The following is a 16,635-nucleotide window of genomic DNA, read 5'->3' as shown; positions in this document are numbered from 1 at the left end:
GGCGGGGGATAGAGAGATGGCTGCAGGGGACGGGGGGGGGGGGGGGGGGGGCGGGGGATAGAGAGAGGGCTGCGGGGGTGGGGGGCGGGGGATAGAGAGATGGCTGCAGGGGGGCGGGGGGCGGGGGATAGAGAGAGGGCTGCGGGGGTGGGGGGCGGGGGATAGAGAGAGGGCTGCGGGGGTGGGGGGCGGGGGATAGAGAGAGGGCTGCGGGGGTGGGGGGCGGGGGATAGAGAGAGGGCTGCGGGGGTGGGGGGGTGGGGGTGGCCCCTTCCCCCCTCCCCCCTCCCCCCGGCCCTGAGGGTGGTGGCTGGAGCTGCAGGCCTGGTAAAAGCCTCCCCCGTCCTCCACCCTGGCACCCGCAGACTCAGGAGAAGTATGAGAAGGTGCTGGAAGACGTGGGCAAGACCACGCCGCAGTACATGGAGGGCATGGAGCAGGTGTTCGAGCAGTGCCAGCAGTTTGAGGAGAAGCGACTGGTCTTTCTGAAAGAAGTCCTGCTGGATATCAAACGGCACCTCAACCTAGCGGAGAACAGCAGGTACCCGGGCACGGCCCACCGAGTGACCGGAGTGCAGGCACCCCAGGCCTGGTGACAGGGAGGGGAGGGAGGAGAGTGGAGGGCGTGTCGCTAAAGCCTGCAGACGCAGCAGCTGACTGGTTAGCCCAGGAACACAGGCTTGGGGGGTATGCAGGCCGTGGTGAGGCCGCTGGGTCTGAGGGCCGTCCCAGGAAGTGCTCCACTCCGGCTGGAGGGGAGACAGGAGCTCTGCTCCCATCACTCAAAGCAGGTAGCTCACAGCTGCCTGTAACTCCGGCTTCAGAGCTCTGTCGCCCTCTTCTGGCCTCTGAGGACACTTGCACTCACAAGCACAGGCACACACATACAACATAAACAACAAATAAATACTAGGCAGGAGAGACGGCTCGACAGTTAAGAGCACTTGCTGCTTTTACAGAGGGCCAGAGTTAGATTCCCAGCACCCGCTCACCTTGGCCTCCAAGGCCACAAACACACATGTGGTATCCACTCCACTCCCCCAGGCATGTAAATAAAAACGCCTTTAATCCCAGCTTTTGGGAAGCAGTGGCAGGCAGATCTCTGTGAGTTCGAAGCCAGCCAAGGCTACATAGAGAGATTTTGTCTCAAAACAAAAGTTGCAGAAAGAAAATAAGTCATAAAAAACAAAACAAAAAATAGGTGAATCCAGGCGTGGTGGCACATGCCTTTAATCCAAGCACTTGGGAGGCAGATTACTGTGAGTTCGAGGACAGCCAAGGCTAAACAGAGAAGCCCTGTCTCAAAAAACAAACAAACAAAAAAACGAGGTGAAAGGCCTGAGAATTCACTCAGCAGTTAAGCAGTGCGATTCCCAGCATCTGCACTGTGGCTCAAAACACCTGGCTCCAGCTCCAGGGAATCCAATACCCTCTTCTGAGAACACCGGGGACACACATGGTGCACACACCACTGCCATACACATAAAATAAGTAAATACGTTTTTGTTTGTTTGTTTTTCAAGGCAGGGTCTCTCTGTGTACCCCTGGCCATCCTGAAACTCACTCTGTAGTCCAGGCTGGCCTCAAACTCACAGAGATGCACCTGCCTCTGCCTCCCGAGTGCTGGGATTAAAGGGGTGCGCCACCACCACAGTTAGTAAATACAGTTTTAAAAACAACGAGGGAACAGCCTTCTGCTTCCCGGCTGGGGGTTTGCCCAGCATCTTGGCCTCTGAACGGGCTGAGAAGAAAGCCTGTGCCATCCCCTCCTCCTGCACAGCTACATTCATGTGTACCGAGAGCTGGAACAGGCCATCCGGGGGGCCGATGCCCAGGAGGACCTCAGGTGGTTCCGCAGCACCAGTGGCCCCGGGATGCCCATGAACTGGCCGCAGTTCGAGGTGAGGATGCTCAGGGTAGCAAAGTGGGGTCCTCGGCCGGTTGGGAGGGGGCTGCCGGTTCAGACCCCTTCAGCCTGACTTCACTCGGCCCCCAGGAGTGGAACCCGGACCTCCCCCACACCACTGCCAAGAAGGAGAAACAGCCTAAGAAAGCAGAGGGGGCCACACTGAGCAACGCCACCGGGGCTGTGGAGTCCACATCCCAGGCTGGGGACCGAGGCAGGTGAGTACCTCCCATGGAGCTCCTGGTTAGGAGAGAGAGAGAACCATATACTGAGACCGGTACATTTTACCCAAGAAGAGAAGAAATGACCCCAGACCGTAGCTGCTGTCTGTCTGAGAAACAGGTGGGTGGGGGATCCTTCGAGACACCTGCTGAGAGTCACACGGTATTCCAAGCACTGTGCCCCCTAGCGCGGATGGAGTCAAGCCTCAACCAGTCTGGGGATGGTAACTGTGCCCTCTAAGGATAAGGAGGAAAGCGTAAGTCCAGAGAGGCTGGGCAACAAATCCCACCTCAGAACCAGGGAGACTGTCTAGCTGGACCCCAGACAGCACTCCGTTCACAGGGTCAGTCTCTGGGGGGCCTCTTCAGCACTGTCTCCCCCAGGAGCTGAAGTGCTGATGTAAAATGTTCATGCTGCCTGCGGGTCACAGGCTGGGGCCCCCCTCCTGTGTGCTCTGATCTCCGCTCCAGCCTTGCAGAATCTGGACCCAAGCTCTGCTTAGGAGAGGGTATTGACAGAGATGAGGTCAAAGCCACTGACACTTCCTCCATTTGCACCCAAGTGTTAGCAGCTATGACCGAGGCCAACCGTACGCCACCGAGTGGTCAGACGATGAGAGCGGAAACCCCTTCGGCGGGAATGAGGCCAATGGTGGCGCCAACCCCTTCGAGGATGATGCCAAGGGAGTACGCGTGCGGGCGCTCTACGACTACGATGGCCAGGAACAGGATGAGCTCAGCTTCAAGGCCGGTATGGAGGCGAGGTGGGATCGGAGTGGGAGGTGGGGCCAGGCGGGCGGGGCTGTGTGTGGGTGGGGCGGGAAGGGGCGGGGCTGTGTTGGGCGGGAGGTGGGGCCGGGAGGGCGGGGCTATGTGGGGTGGGGGCGGGGCTGTGGGAGCGGGGGGTGGGGCCTGGTGGGCGGGGCCATGTGGGGTGGGGTGGGCGGGGCTATGTGGGTTGTGGGGTCGAGTGGGCGGGGCTAGAGAGAAGACCAGGCCTGAATTGGGCGGTGAAGACAGGCAGGTTTCAAGGATTGGTCAGGGCAGAGGCCTGAGCATGGGGTCTGGGGCAGAGATCCCGTTAAGTGCTGGCTGAAGTGGATCAGGGCATCATCTGGATGTCAGGTGGGGATGTAGCCCTGCATCTAAGTCCAGGTAAATTAGTTAGAGCATTGGGCGGGGTGAGGGGGGGGGAGGGGTCCAGCTAGCAGCTCTGTGCTGACGGACAGGGAGGGTCTGAGTATCTGTCCACCTGTACAAGGTGTCTCTGTGTTCGTCCCCCATCCCCCCCTTTCCAGGAGACGAGCTCACCAAGCTGGGAGAAGAGGACGAGCAGGGCTGGTGCCGCGGGCGGCTGGACAGCGGGCAGCTGGGCCTCTACCCGGCCAACTACGTCGAGGCCATATAGCGACCTTGCCCACCCAACTCTTCTCATCCTTGTCCACCGCCTTCCACCCTTCCCCTCCCCTTGCCATAGAGTTCCAGACATATTTTCCGATCAAGCTTTTATTTTTTTAAAAGTCAAAACCGAACAAAAGAAGATATACGAAGAGACGGCATTTGCGGCCTACATAGAGGCCAGAGTAGCGGGGCTTAGGGTGATGGCCTCCCCACAGCGTGGGCAAGGATCTTGGGCCTTAGCCCAGTGTCACATCTGCTCTACGGAGTCCACCAAAGAGTCTCCTGAATCCTGAGGGATACCCTCCGGATCCTTCCGGCCTGCCTCACTCTCCTGTCCCACCCCGGGCTGCCAGCAGCTAGCTACCCTTGTCACCTGAGCCTGGCTTCCTAACCTCTCCTGGCCCCCTTCTGCCACCACCCTCCTCGTAAAGGCCTCCACCACACTCCCAAGAAGGTGTTCCTCCAGTCTTTAGTCTTCCACTCTGCCCTGGGGGTGCGCCTCTCCTTCCAGCCCCAGTTTTTTGGGTTCAGTAAGGCTGGAGGGAAGAAATGGTCACCCTTTTCTATGGAAGCTTCTGGGGAGCTGGAGGGAGCAATGGTGTCCCTGGCACACAGGAGAGTGACAGGAACAACAGACCCTCTGTCCGTGCAGTGCCAACTCTCCCAATGCCAGGCCCATTCTGAGGGATGAAAACCCTGTCTGTGCCTGTGGGCAGAGGCTCCTCCTCAGAGCAGAGCCACTGGGCATCTTGCAGAGACCCCTGCCTGTCTCCTAAGACCTTGGCACAGGGCAAAGCTTCATCCCCCAACCCCAGGGCAAAGCCAGCAACAGTAGCAACCTCCTCCTGTTATCTGGAGAAGAAGCCACCATCCTGCTTTCTCCCCCCAACACTGTGTCAGCATCAGCCTCTGGGAAGCCAATCCACTCTTGGCCAACCTAGGAGACCCTGGGCTCAGGGGAGCATCCAGCTTTTACTAGAAGGGGAAGCCAGCAGCTCAGGCTGGTTGATGTATCTTTCTTCCTTGTCCCTTTTAGCTTCCCAACATTACCCGCCCCGCCCCCCCCCCCCCCCGCAATGCTGGCAGTCCCCCACCCCCATTTCTCTAAGCCCGAGCCTCCGTTAAAGGACTCCAGGGGGTGGGAGGGGACGCAGGACCCTTGTGGTTGGAAAGTGGGTAGCAGCTCTCCCTTGGGTGGGTGGGGTGGGAAGCAGACAGGTCGGGTAAGACCCCCTACAGTGGCAAGTGCTCAGAGGCCGTTTCTGTGGGAACAAAGACATGAGAAATCCCTTGTTCACTGCTGGTGTCTGCTAGGCCTCGGGACTACGGACACCCTTAGCCTCCTGAACCAGGAAGCCCAAAGAAAGAGTATACACAACCCGTGTTCTCCCGGACCCTTTAGCGCCCTGCTGCCTCACCCCACACTGTTAACGTACCCCCGTACCCCTTTTCTTGAGTAGGGCTGTGGCAGGGGCCTGTGTTAGGTCAGTCCTCCCTCAGGGCCAAGAGCATGGCACCCACGTTACAGGGCTGCCAGCACCCATGTCCTTGTCACTGTTTGCCCTACGGCCTTCAGCTGCAGCCTAGACAGGGTCCTGGGCCCCTCAGAACCAACCGGAAGTGGGATTCAAAGCCCTCCTTTCTCCCCTCCCCACCCCCCCCCCCCCCCGCTGGCAGGGGTCCTCCACCCTCACCTCAGAAATGCAAGAAGCCGCCACGTCTGCACCTTGGGGCCTGGGCTCCCCCTCTCTGCGCCAGCGGCTTCCCGGCACATGGGGAGGGGCTGTGGCCCTGACTGGACCCCAGGCCCACCCCACTCGGTACACTTGCGGCCCACTCCTGGCCAGTGACTGGAAAGTCTATCCCTTACGAACAACCACCTTCAACGACCCCATTGGTGACCAGATTTGCTCCTCATGCTCCTCAGCATGCCAGTGCTGGAGGGTCTCCCCACCCCCCATCCCCCCCGGAATTCCCCAGAGCCCCGAGCCAAGCCCCACCTGTCATTGCTGGTGTCTGTCAGGGCACTCAGCCCTGGGCTGGACCACACTGCTCGCCATGTCCACGCCCCCTCCTGTACTCCCCGGGGGCCCCTTGATGCTGCTCGGGGGAGCCCTGTAGGGCTCGGTCGTGATGTGTTTCGTCCCCAGTTAACCACCGTCCTGCAGCCTGGTTCCAGGAGGAGCCAAGGCTGCGCTGCGCCCGCCGCCACTGCGTCTGCCGCCCTAGGCTTCCTAACTCCATTAGTTCCGACACTTGTGAAACTCCGAGAAGTGCTGTGGTCTCAGCAATGCGCCTGTTTTGTACAATGATTGTGTAATTTAAAGGTATATAAATATAAATATATATATCTATCAGTTGTGACTGTACGGCTGTCCATAAAACCAGAATTCTGTCATCCTGGCTGGACTTGTCGCCTGAGTCGTGCGTCTTCAGTTCTCGGGGATCGTGTTCTGGGCCCTTGGTAGGGTCTTTGAGATGAAGATGCCCATCCTGGAGTTGGCCCTGTGCAAGGCCAAGCGCTGACCGAGCTGGGCAACTGAGGGCACAGGTCCCACCTGAGGGAGGTCACCGAGGCTCTGGCCTCCGATACAAAGTGAGAAGTGAGGCACTGACCCGGGGAGCTAGGCTGTTGAAGTCCCCGACTCATAGCTCTCAGGCTGGCTGCACCGTCCATTGGCAGCATTCTTGGCTAACATATGAGGCTGTTTCCATGCCCGGCACCACAACCAGCCAATAAATAAACAGCTGATCTTGTGGTTCAAGGGTGAACTGGGTCTTTGTGTAGTTCTGAGTCTTAGAGCAGAATTCTAAAAAGCTATTGCCGAGGCCTCCCGTGGTGTGACGCTGGTCTTTTCGCTCTCCTGCCGATTGCTCCTGCTGTGAACACGTTTTGTAAGAGGCCTCCTAGGAGGCTCGGCCCTGGGAGGAGCTCAGTTCTCCCTGCCCTGCCAGGCCAGTCCCTGGACCACTGATGTCCACCTGCAACTCAGCCAGATCTTTTCTGAGACTGGTGCCTCCCTTCCCCTTCCTTAGCTTCCCCATTCTGTGTCTTGGGGGTGTCTTGAAGGTTCCTCTGACCCTGGCAGTGTGGTAGGGCCTCACACAAACACAGCCCCTCCCCCAGCCACCCTCCCCCACCCCCCACCTTCCCCCTCCCCAAACAGCCCTTCCCCCCCACCCCACTTCCCCCCTCCCCCGGGATGCACACACCGAGAGAAGCTGGGATGGCCATCCATCTGCCTTGATCTCCTAAGCCCGTCCCTATTTGAAGCCCACTCTTATCCGAACAGGACTCCTCTTTTTTTTTTTTTCTTTCAATTCTCTTTCTTCATTTTGTTAACTTGTTTACATTTTAAAAAAACTGCTTGTAAATGTATGAGAGTCGGGGCAGAGAGCAGGCTTGAGCGCACATGTGCCTCCACTCAGCCCCGTGGAGCGCAGGGGATGACCTTGGGCTTCCTGGTATAGACCTTTACCTGCTGAAGCATCATACCAGCTTGCCTTTCTTCCCCTCCCCCTCTCTTCCCTCCTCCCCCTCCCCCTCCCTCCCTCCCTTTTTTCTGTTCTCCATACCTCGGTCCTTCACTCATTCCCTTCTTTCCTTTCCTTTGCTAACGATTTGGATTGAAGAGCTGGCTCAGCAGCTAGGGGCACTGGCCGCTCTAGCAGACCCAGGTCCCATCCCCAACACCCACAGGGCACCTTGCAGCCTTCTGTGACTCCAGTCCTAGGGACTCCAACACCCTCTTCTGACCTCCTAGGGGGCTGCATGCACTTGGTGGTATTCAGGCATACGTGCAGGCAAAACACCCATAACACGTAAGCAAATCTAAAAGTAATAAAAAGTCTCATGTAGCCGGCCTCTATAAGACTGTGTGGCTGCGGGTGACCTTGAACTCCTGGTCTGCTGGCCTCCAGGCGAGGTTCTCATAGGAATGTGCTAGCAGAGGGAGGGGAAGCCATGGTATGCTGCTAGCTCACAAGGCGTCCACTGGGCAGATGCAGCCTTCTTTGGAAGGTCCCTCAGTGGAAGCCGCCCCTCTGGTCTCCCATAGCTTCCCTCTGTGGAGCTGTCCCCCGCTCCCCGGTCCATGCCTGCAATCCCCTCCCCAGCCCTGCTGGAGCTCTGAGCCTGACCCTGGCACAGCTGGGACATCCAACTGGGTGACTTGAGGGACTAGTGAGGGGAAGGATGCCCTGGCTGGGGAGAAAACCAGTTTAGCAGAGCTGGGCCTGCCTCTGGCTAGGGTCCCAGACCGCCTCTTCCCTGGGGATGGCAGATAGCTGGGGCTTAGGAAAGCAGAGGCCTGGGTAGAGGGGCCACCCCCGCCCCCATTAAGTCTAGTCCCACATGGCTGATGCCAAGGCACTGTTTGTCTCATCAGGAGACAATAAAAGTGCTGGGGACAGAAGGCAAGGGGTATAGGATGCCTTTAACCTTTGGTGGTCCAGGCAGGCATGGTGGCACACACCTTCAATCCTAGCACTCGGGAGGCAGAGGCAGGCAGATCCCTGAGGTTGAGGCCAGCCTGGTCTATCAAGCAACTCTAGGACAGCCAGGGCTACACAGAGAAACCCTGTCTCAAACAAACAAACAAACAAACAAACAAACCAAAACAAAACAAAAAAAGGAGACAAAAACCAAAAACCCCCTGGTGTTCTGGGTGGTACAGCTAGCTCCCTGTCCTTTCTCCTAGAAGTTTGGCCTCAAAAGCTAAGGGCTGTGGGGCAGGGGGTGCCAGCCCATGAGAAGGAAAGGCAGAGGAAATCCTGTTCCTGGGAAGGGATGGGTGAACTCACAGCCCTGGCACCCATGGCTGTGTGGCTGTAAGCTAACTGCTGACCCTGGACCACTGATGCATACGTGCAGAACAGAGAAATGACCCTGACTTCACGGTTTTGTTGAGAAGGTCAACCAATGACAAAAAGGCAGTCGGGGTGGCTAGCACATGGTAGGTCCTCAGGATGTTTGATCTCGGCAAAAATATCCGGGGAGTGTGACACAGCTGTGTTACACAGGAGAATGGGCAGGCGGTCTGATATTTCCACATGCAGACAGGAACACTCTCTGCTCCTCACACTCAAGTGGTTCTTGTGCCCAGGGAAGGGACTCACGGCTCCACCGGTGAGCCTTGTGAAGTATTTGGGGGGACAGAGCTGCAAAATCCTTACAGCCTTACAAAGCCACTGTCCCAAAGATACTGAACCATCCACCATCACCCATAGGCCACCATGTGGCTCAGCTTTCTTAGGTGGCCAAGCAAATTACAAGAGGCTCTGGGCCTCTCGCAAGAAAGCCAGACCCTGGCACACCTGGCATATGTGGGCACGCCTGGCAGCAAGCCCTGCCCTTCAATAGAACAGATGCACGCATAGGCTGCCTTCCTTACTTTGGGCCTGTGTACAGACGCCCCGTCAGCCTGGTCCACCTCCTCTCAGGCACACCAGGGTGCGGAGGATGCAATAGCAGGCCAGACTAGCCACTTTGGCCTGGAGAACCCTGTGCCTCCACGACATTTACCAAACAGCTACCATATTCTCCTCTTAGGCTCGGCTCCGTGACACTTCCCTCGGCAAGCGGCCCCTTGTGGCCACTGCCCTAAGCACCTCGAAGCACGGCCACCCTTGACCACTGCTGACCTCCAGGCTGTGCCATCCACAGCCAGGCACTGAGGACCTGTCAGTTATCTTGTATCTTTATTACCCACTCCTTGGGTACCCCTGGCTCCCCAACACAGGGTGAAGACATCTCTTAGCACCACGCCAGGGACAGGATGAGTGGGAGGGGCAGAGAGCAGTGACATCGAGGTCCCGTGAGTTGCCGCGGTCCAGTCCCTGTGCGCTGTAGGTGCTTCCTCTGGGAATTCTGAATTCTCCATTTGTGAGCGAGCAGCCCTGGCTCCCTTGGCCCTCCAGGGGCCCCGTGTACTTGAACAGTCCAACCTGAAGAGGTACCCAGAGAGGTCATGTGTAATCCCAGATCAGTGAGCGACCTTGGATTCTGGGGTGCCAGTGGCCGGCCCCCAGGACCTCTGTGGCTCTCAGACGGGATGCACAAACTGATAGACGAGGCGCTGAGAGATGTCAGGCTTGCGAATGATGCCCTTCTTGTAATACTGGCGGATGGAGCGGCTCAGCTTGTCGTAGTTCATGGCCGGCCGGTTCTTGCGCACACCCCATAGCCGGGCCACCTGCGCAGAGTCCTCGATTTTGAAGATGCCTGGAGAGAAGAGCGTGGGGGGAGGAGGGAGGCAGGTGAAGGGCATGGAAAAAGGAGACTGAAGAAAGATCAGTTTGGGGGAAAGCAAAGGGGACAGATGCTAGGGACCTCTTCAGCCCTGGACCCAGGACAGGCTGAGACCTAGCAAACACCTCTCTCCCTCCCTCCCTCTCTCTCTCCCTTCCTGCTTTCTTTTCTCCCTCCCTCCCTCTCTCTCCCTCTTTCTTTTCTTTCTTTCTTTCTTTCTTTCTTTCTTTCTTTCACTCAAGGCAGGGTCTCTATACATAGCCTTGGCTGTCCTGAAGTGCTGGGATTACAGGCATGTGCCACCACACCTGGCATTAGCAAATACATTTCAATAAATCTTATTTTTATTACCAATTGAAATCCTGACTTATGCATAGTATTAGACCAAATGCAGGTTGAATAACCCTAATCTGAAATTTTGAATGTGTCGGAGTTTGGAGTTTTGGGATTTGGGATTTTTAAAAAAGATTTATTTATTTAGTATGTATACAGTGTTCTGTCTGCATGTACAGAGGGCACCAGATCTTATTATAGACGGTTGTGAGCCACCATGTGGTTGCTGGGAATTGAACTCAGGACCTTTGGAAGGGCAGCCAGTGCTTTTAACCTCTGAGCCATCTCTCCAGCCTGGGAATTTAAAAAAAAGATTTATATATTTATTATTATTACATATACAGTGCTCTGTCTGCATGTACACTTTCATGCCAGAAGAGGGCGTCAGATCACATTATAGATGGTTGTGAGCCAGCATGTGGTTGCTGGGAATTGAACTCACGACTCCTGGAAGAGCAGTGCTCTTAACCGCTGAGCCATCTCTCCAGCCCGGATTTGGTAATATTTGACGGCCTTTCTTGGCCAGAAATCCATGCCAGGGCTCTGAAGAGTTTTCAGTGGGGAGCACTTAGGGATTTCGGACTAAAGGTCAGATGACCTGCATCATTACTGAGATCCCACATTGCAGTTCCGGACCTGGAATGCTTGTGCTATATATGGGGCTCACGTGAGACTCTGGCTTGAAGCTATGGTTTTATTAATTCTCTTTACTCTTTTAATTTATTGTTTACGGTCACATGAATGTCTGTCGGCAGATGTGTTCTGAGTGTGTGGGTCTACAGTGGTCAGAAGACAGTGTTCATCCTCTAGGGACTGAACTCAGGTCTTCAGGTTTGGTGCCAAACACCTGAGCTCGTGAGCTTCTCACCAGCCCCAAAGACACGGTGTTTTCTGTTTTTTATTCATGTATAAAAGTGTTTTGCTTGCATGTCTCTAAGTGTGTCCCTGGTGCTTGCCCTGGTGCTGGAGTCAGAGGAAGTTGAGGGCGGATGCATGCTGCTGGGAATTGAACCTGGGTCCTCTGCAAGACCAAATATATTTCTCTCTCTCTCTCTCTCTCTCTCTCTCTCTCTCTCTCTCTCTCTCTCTCTCTCTTTCCAGACAGGGTTTCTCTGTGTAGCCCTGGCTGTCCTTCCTGGACTCTCTTTGTAGACCAGGCTGGCCTCAGACACACAGAGATCTGCCTGCCTCTGCTGCCGCCCCACTCCCAGTGCGGGGATTAAGGGCTGAGATGTCTCTCCAGTCCTGTTTTGACTTTTTTGAGACAAGGTCTCTCTATGTAGACCACCAGCCTCTGCCTCCCCAGTACTGGCATCAAAGGCCTGCGCCACCACGCCCTGCTGAAGCCAGGTGTTTTCCCATTCTCAGGCTGTGTTCTAGGCCTTGTGAGGTCCTGATGAAGTCTCACTACCAGGATGAAGCCTGATGGAGAGGCCGAGGAGGACACAAGCAGCACCCTAAACTTTAAAAAGCTCCTTGTTGCAGGATTGTAGGTCTCTGAGTGGCACATTTAGTACAGGGGGAGGCGGAGTCAGTCCAGGCCACACCCCCACGCAGCCTCCCCTCCAAGAGCCCTGCCCCTACCCCATCCCCCATGCCTCCAGCCCCACAGAAACCCCACCTTCTCTGCCCTCCCCAACCCACCCTTTATATAGTAGCCACGCCCCTTGCCTAGCCCCTCCCTTTCTGCAGTCAGAGCCAAAGCCCCACCTGTATAAGCCCCACCCTTTCGTCTTAGCCCCTCCCACCCCTGTGGCAGATATCACGTCTCCTTCCATCTCCTCCCAGGCCGATTCTACCTTTCTCCTTGTTGAGCCAGCGGATGAAGCGGCCGTAGCTGTGGGGCTTGAGCAGCAGTTCTTTGAGGAACTGCCACAGGTGGATGGGCTGCCCGGAGCACGACGAATCCACCTCACCATCCGTCCAGGCCTCCTCGCTGGTGGCGGCTGGAAGCCGGGGCGGACAGGGTGAGTGGCTGCTGCGACCACTCGCTTCCCAGGGCAGCCTCCCTCAGCCCCACCAGGCCTTGCTGCGCATGCCCAGCTCACCACAGTAGTGAAGGGCCCCTGGTGAGGTCCTCTCCTTCATCCAGGCCGCTGTGGGACAAGGAGGGGGAGGTTGGAGACCCAGCATAGGTCCTCCGTGTTCCCCTCCTCACTGTGAAATGGGGTTGGGATGTCCCTTGAAGCTGTGGCCTGGCAGCAGGTGCTGAGACCTCCTCACCTTGGCGGTTGCATCAGCCCTCCAGCCACCCGATCTTTCTGTCCACCCTTAGGGCATCACCCAGGGCCAGAGTCTTTCTTGCTCAGGTCATATCCGCTGTTCAGGCGCTGGGACTGGGGCAGGCACTAACCACTCAGAGTCACCTGAGTGGGTCCTGTGCCCCATTCACCCCAGACTTCTAAGGGAAGGAGCTAGCACTGGGGAGGCAGAGGCAGGCGGATCGCTGTGAGTTCGAGGCCAGCCTGGTCTACAAAGTGAGTCCAGGACAGCCAAGGCTATTACACAGAGAAACCCTGTCTCGAAAAACCAAAGAATAAAACAAAATAAAGCTAACCTTTAAAAGGAGTTTCGGGGCTGGAGAGATGGCTCAGTGGTTAAGAGCACCGCCTGCTCTTCCAAAGGACCTGGGTTCAATTCCCAGCACCCACATGGCAGCTCACAACTGTCTGTAACTTCAAGATCTGACACCTTCACACCAATGCACACAAATTAAAATTAAATAACTTTTAAAAGGAGGGGGTTCCCTTTAAAAGGGAAAGTAAGAGCTGGGCATGGGGATGCACACCTGTAATTCCAGCACTCAGGAGGCAGAGGCAGAAAGGCTGATGCGAGTTCAAGGCCACCCAGGGGCTGGGAGAGACTCGGCCTGTGCTGTCTCACGTCTCACCTGACTTCCAGATGTCCAGGTGGGCATGCAGCACGTCCCCGCCCAAGGGTGCGCGCTGGCGGAACTGCTCCTCCGACATGGCGCACAGCTCCTTGCCGCCCAGTTCCTGAAAGGCCTTCCCTGCTGGAGGCAGCCGGTACTGGTGCTCGGTCCACAGAAGCCACTTCTGCACGTTACCAGGGCTCCAGTCCCCAGGGTCTGAGCAAGAGACACCATCTTAGCTTAGGCACTCCCCCGACGGTGGTAGGTAGTGTGGGGCATGGCGCACCTATGAAGCTTTGTTGTTGGGACCGTGTACTCCTGGTGGGGGTAGGGGTGGGGATCCAAGCCTTGGGGAGTTCCGTGGAGGTAGACACTACACACACACACACACACACACACACACACACACACACACACACAAAGTGAGAGGGAAGAGACAGGACCCTAAAATAAGCTTGCGGCCTCTGCAACCCATCACATATGGGGGTCTCTCCAGCCCACTACAGGGCCTTTCAGAAGACCGCAGCTCTGACTGGGACAGGACCTGGGTCACCCAGGCTTTTAGCCAGAAACAGCCAAGCTTTGCCAGATGCCTGCTGCCTTCCACAGTCTTCTCAAGGAAACAAACAAACAAACAAACAAACAAACCCACCCAGGAACTCCTCCATCTTGGAATAGAGACGAAGAAACTGAGGCACGCTGTGGGAGGCAGGGAGTGGGGGGGGGGGGGAGGCTCTATGCCCTATCTGGTGCTTAGCAAATGGCGAGCAGCTACGGGTCACCGACTATGTGTGTACTCTGGGAAAAAGCTCTTAGGGAGCCTAGCAGGGCACACAGCTGGAACCAGACTGGGTCAGAGTGGCAGTGTGGCCTCCGGGTGAACACTGGTTCCAGCCAGCGTCCCAGCTGAGTGACCTGCAGGCTAGACTGCTCCCACCTCACAAGCCCATTTTCCTCCCTAAGGTCAGTGCGGTTTGTTTCTGTCCGCATTGTTCTCAGTGCACACCCCTCCCAAGCCCTGTTCAGGAGAAGAGGTGCCGTGTGGGGGGGGAGCCTTCTGGGGTGGGGCTCTCTGGAGTGTGGGAAAGTGGAGGAGAGATGTGGCAGGAGTGGCCTCGAATGGGGACAGCACCTGGGAGCGTCTTGCAGATTGAGGGTGGTGATGCAGAAGGTGAGCGAGGGGTGAAAGAAGCCCCTCCTTCTCATGGCAAAGCTTGTAGGGTGCAGGAAAGGACTCCCTGGCCTGTAGCAGTTCCACTTGCAGCACTACCCACCCAGGCGCGCGCGCACACACACACACACACACACACACACACACACACACACACAGAGTCTGTTCCAATCTGTTCCTTGGAGTCTCCTCCTCATCACAGCCCGCCCCCCACAGCTTACTAGGGCCCCATTCAGCTGTTTATTTCTGACTTATCAGGCCAGCTCCACACAGCGACCGCTAATGTCCCGTCCATTGCTTAGTCCCTCAGCCCTGGCACAGGGCCAGGCAGGTGACGTCAGCCGACGGTTGTTTATTGAGTAGCTATTATGTCCAGCGCTGTCTAGGAACCGGGATATACAAATCCTCTGACGAGGTGTAGGCAGCAAGCGAGGTGGGAACAGTCATACTCTCAGACCTTCTGACGGCAGTCACTCACGTCACAAGAAAATGGAGGAAGGGCCAGGTGTGGTGGCGCACGCCTTTAATCCCTGCACTCGGCCCAGCACTGAGGCAGGTGGCTCTCAGTGAGTTCGAGGCCAGCCTGGTCTACAAAGTGAGTCCAGGACAGCCAAGGCTAACACAGAGAAACTCTGTCTCGAAAAACCAAAAAAGAAAGAAAGAAAAAGAAAAGAAAGCCGGGCGTGGTGGCGCACGCCTTTAATCCCAGCACTCGGGAGACAGAAGCAGGTGGATCGCTGTGAGTTCAAGGCCAGCCTGGTCTACAAAGCGAGTTCAGGACAGCCAAGGCTACACAGAGAAACCCTGTCTCGAAAAACCAAAGCGGGGGGGTGGGGGGGGAGAAGAAAGAAAGAAAACGGAAGAGACCAAGTGGCTGAGACAGTGACAGGAGGGGGGCGCCGAGTCCCAGAGAAGGTGGGGAGCCAGGTGGAACTACGTGTATGCTTTTCACCCCCTAAGTGAGGGCCCGGGCGGGCGCGGCTGGCACAGCTGCTGTGTGCCCTTGGCTGCCGTGGTGATCAGGTCTGCCTAGCAGGTGCCCACCCTGCCTGTGTCCCTGGTGGAGGTGGCAGGGAGGCTCTCACCTGCTGTGATGTTGAGCAGCTTGCACGCCGTCTCGATGTCCTTCAGGACCTCGCCCACAACCATGGACTGCACCTGCTCCAGGGACCGCTCATCCAGGCTGCTCCCTGAGGCCTGGCTGTCGATGACCGGGCACTGTTCCGGTTCCTCCAGGAGTTCCTCCCTGCCACTGGCCATGGGGACTTTGGTGACCCAGCTGCCCTCCTCAGGGTACATGTTAAAGTAGGAGAGGTAGAAGGCAGACAGGCCCTGCTCAGGGGTAGCAGGTGAGGTCGGTCTCCATTCCTGCTTCTCAGGGCCCGGTGCTCCCGCTGCCGCCGCTGCCGCCACCGCCACCGCCGCCTTCTCCACACCTGTCCGCAGGGACACATCTGGGGACAGCAGCAGGCAGCCAGGGGACACATTGCTCAGGCCTGGGCTGGCGCTGCCCATGATGCCGCAGCTGTGACTGCGTCTGTAGAAATCAAAGGAGAAAGAGCTCAGTGGGTCTGATGGCCGTGCGTGCTCTGTGGGGGACCACTAAGCTGGTTATAGGACTCAGGGTTCAGCAGGCAGTGGGCTGAGCCTGGGAGAGAGGCCTGGGGGCTTCTGGGTCACTGGGCAGTGAGTACAGGGCTGGCTGGAAAACACAATACGGTGCATGTGTGGGCAAGGTGGGGCGTGGACATTGCGGGGGCGGACAATTTTTTAAGGTCGCGTGTAGCACAGGCTGGCCTAGGTCATTTGGTCTTCCTGCTTCCTGCAATTCGCAGGCACTGGGATTGCAGGTCCTCAGACTGTGGAGGGGCACAGGGTACCTTGACCCATCTCAGGCCACCCTGCAGGACCCCACTGTGCAGCTGGCTTTTGCCACGTTGTGGAGTGTAACAAAGGAAAAAGCCAGGTCTAAGGGGGAAAACAAAATCTTGGGTTTCTTCAAGAGCCACAGTTAATCCATGTGAAAACGTCCTACAACTCAGGAAACGGCTTCCTGTTCTCCTGGACTAGCAAAGTCTGATGAACGCAGCTCTCCCCACCTCCTTGCTCAGTGTCCACCCCCTGCTTGCCCAGTGCCCAGCCTCCAGCACGGCCCGGCAGGCTCCTGCAGGGGACAGGCAGCCCACAAGGGAGGAGACGCTGTTGTCTCTGTCCCAGCTCTTCCTTTCAAAGAACCCTTTAAGTGACAAGGAAGAATAGGTTTGGGTGGGTGGGGTGGGCGGGGTCGAGTGGGGGGGCGGGGTCTGGAGTTTCAGGGGAACAGAGGGCAGGCCTGGATGAAGCTCAAGTTCTTCTGTGCAAACATGCGTGTGTGCCATGGGCCCTCGGTGTTTACCAAGGCAGTGTCCACAGCCTGCTCTGCCTCTGAGTCCCCACCCTGGCCTGTGCCCACACCCTAGGCCCCAGGTGGGGGCCCCAAGC

The 16,635-nt window shown here is 57.1% G+C and overlaps 2 protein-coding genes across 4 annotated transcripts in view; one reads left to right on the top strand and one right to left on the bottom strand.

Annotated features, from left to right (window-relative positions):
- The window catches only part of PACSIN1 (protein kinase C and casein kinase substrate in neurons 1), a 45,150-nt gene extending 39,224 nt beyond the window's left edge, over window positions 1–5,926 (top strand). For all 3 annotated transcript variants that reach the window (XM_084752506.1, XM_084752507.1, XM_084752508.1), the window contains exons 6-10: window positions 366–541; window positions 1,781–1,901; window positions 1,997–2,124; window positions 2,691–2,878; window positions 3,426–5,926. In XM_084752506.1, the coding sequence (XP_084608632.1) occupies window positions 366–541; window positions 1,781–1,901; window positions 1,997–2,124; window positions 2,691–2,878; window positions 3,426–3,535 (723 nt within the window). In that variant the 3' untranslated portion in view covers window positions 3,536–5,926. The remainder of the gene's footprint in view (window positions 1–365; window positions 542–1,780; window positions 1,902–1,996; window positions 2,125–2,690; window positions 2,879–3,425) is intronic.
- Window positions 5,927–9,374: 3,448 nt separating this feature from the next.
- SPDEF (SAM pointed domain containing ETS transcription factor) lies at window positions 9,375–15,725 on the bottom strand. The gene is made up of 5 exons (XM_084754180.1): window positions 15,240–15,725; window positions 13,002–13,199; window positions 12,160–12,207; window positions 11,911–12,057; window positions 9,375–9,751 (listed from the first exon to the last, which is right to left on the bottom strand). The coding sequence occupies exons 1-5, from the start codon at window positions 15,667–15,669 to the stop codon at window positions 9,573–9,575; spliced, it is 1,002 nt and encodes a 333-aa protein (XP_084610306.1). The 5' UTR covers window positions 15,670–15,725; the 3' UTR covers window positions 9,375–9,572.
- Window positions 15,726–16,635: the final 910 nt, after the last annotated feature.

This window comes from Acomys minous (assembly GCF_964271855.1).
Source record: "Acomys minous genome assembly, chromosome: 13".
Taxonomy (NCBI): domain Eukaryota; kingdom Metazoa; phylum Chordata; class Mammalia; order Rodentia; family Muridae; genus Acomys; species Acomys minous.
This window is presented reverse-complemented; position numbering and strand designations above follow the sequence as displayed.

Bases quoted from the DNA above. Each gene is read 5' to 3' on its own strand.
- SPDEF (XM_084754180.1), bottom strand. From the start codon at position 15,669: ATGGGCAGCGCCAGCCCAGGCCTGAGCAATGTGTCCCCTGGCTGCCTG. The intron at 13,200-15,239 runs GTGAGAGCCTCC...TCTCTTGCTCAG, and splicing joins GCTGCTCAACATCACAGCAG to ACCCTGGGGACTGGAGCCCT. The intron at 12,058-12,159 runs GTGAGCTGGGCA...CCCGGCTTCCAG, and splicing joins AGGGGCCCTTCACTACTGTG to CCGCCACCAGCGAGGAGGCC.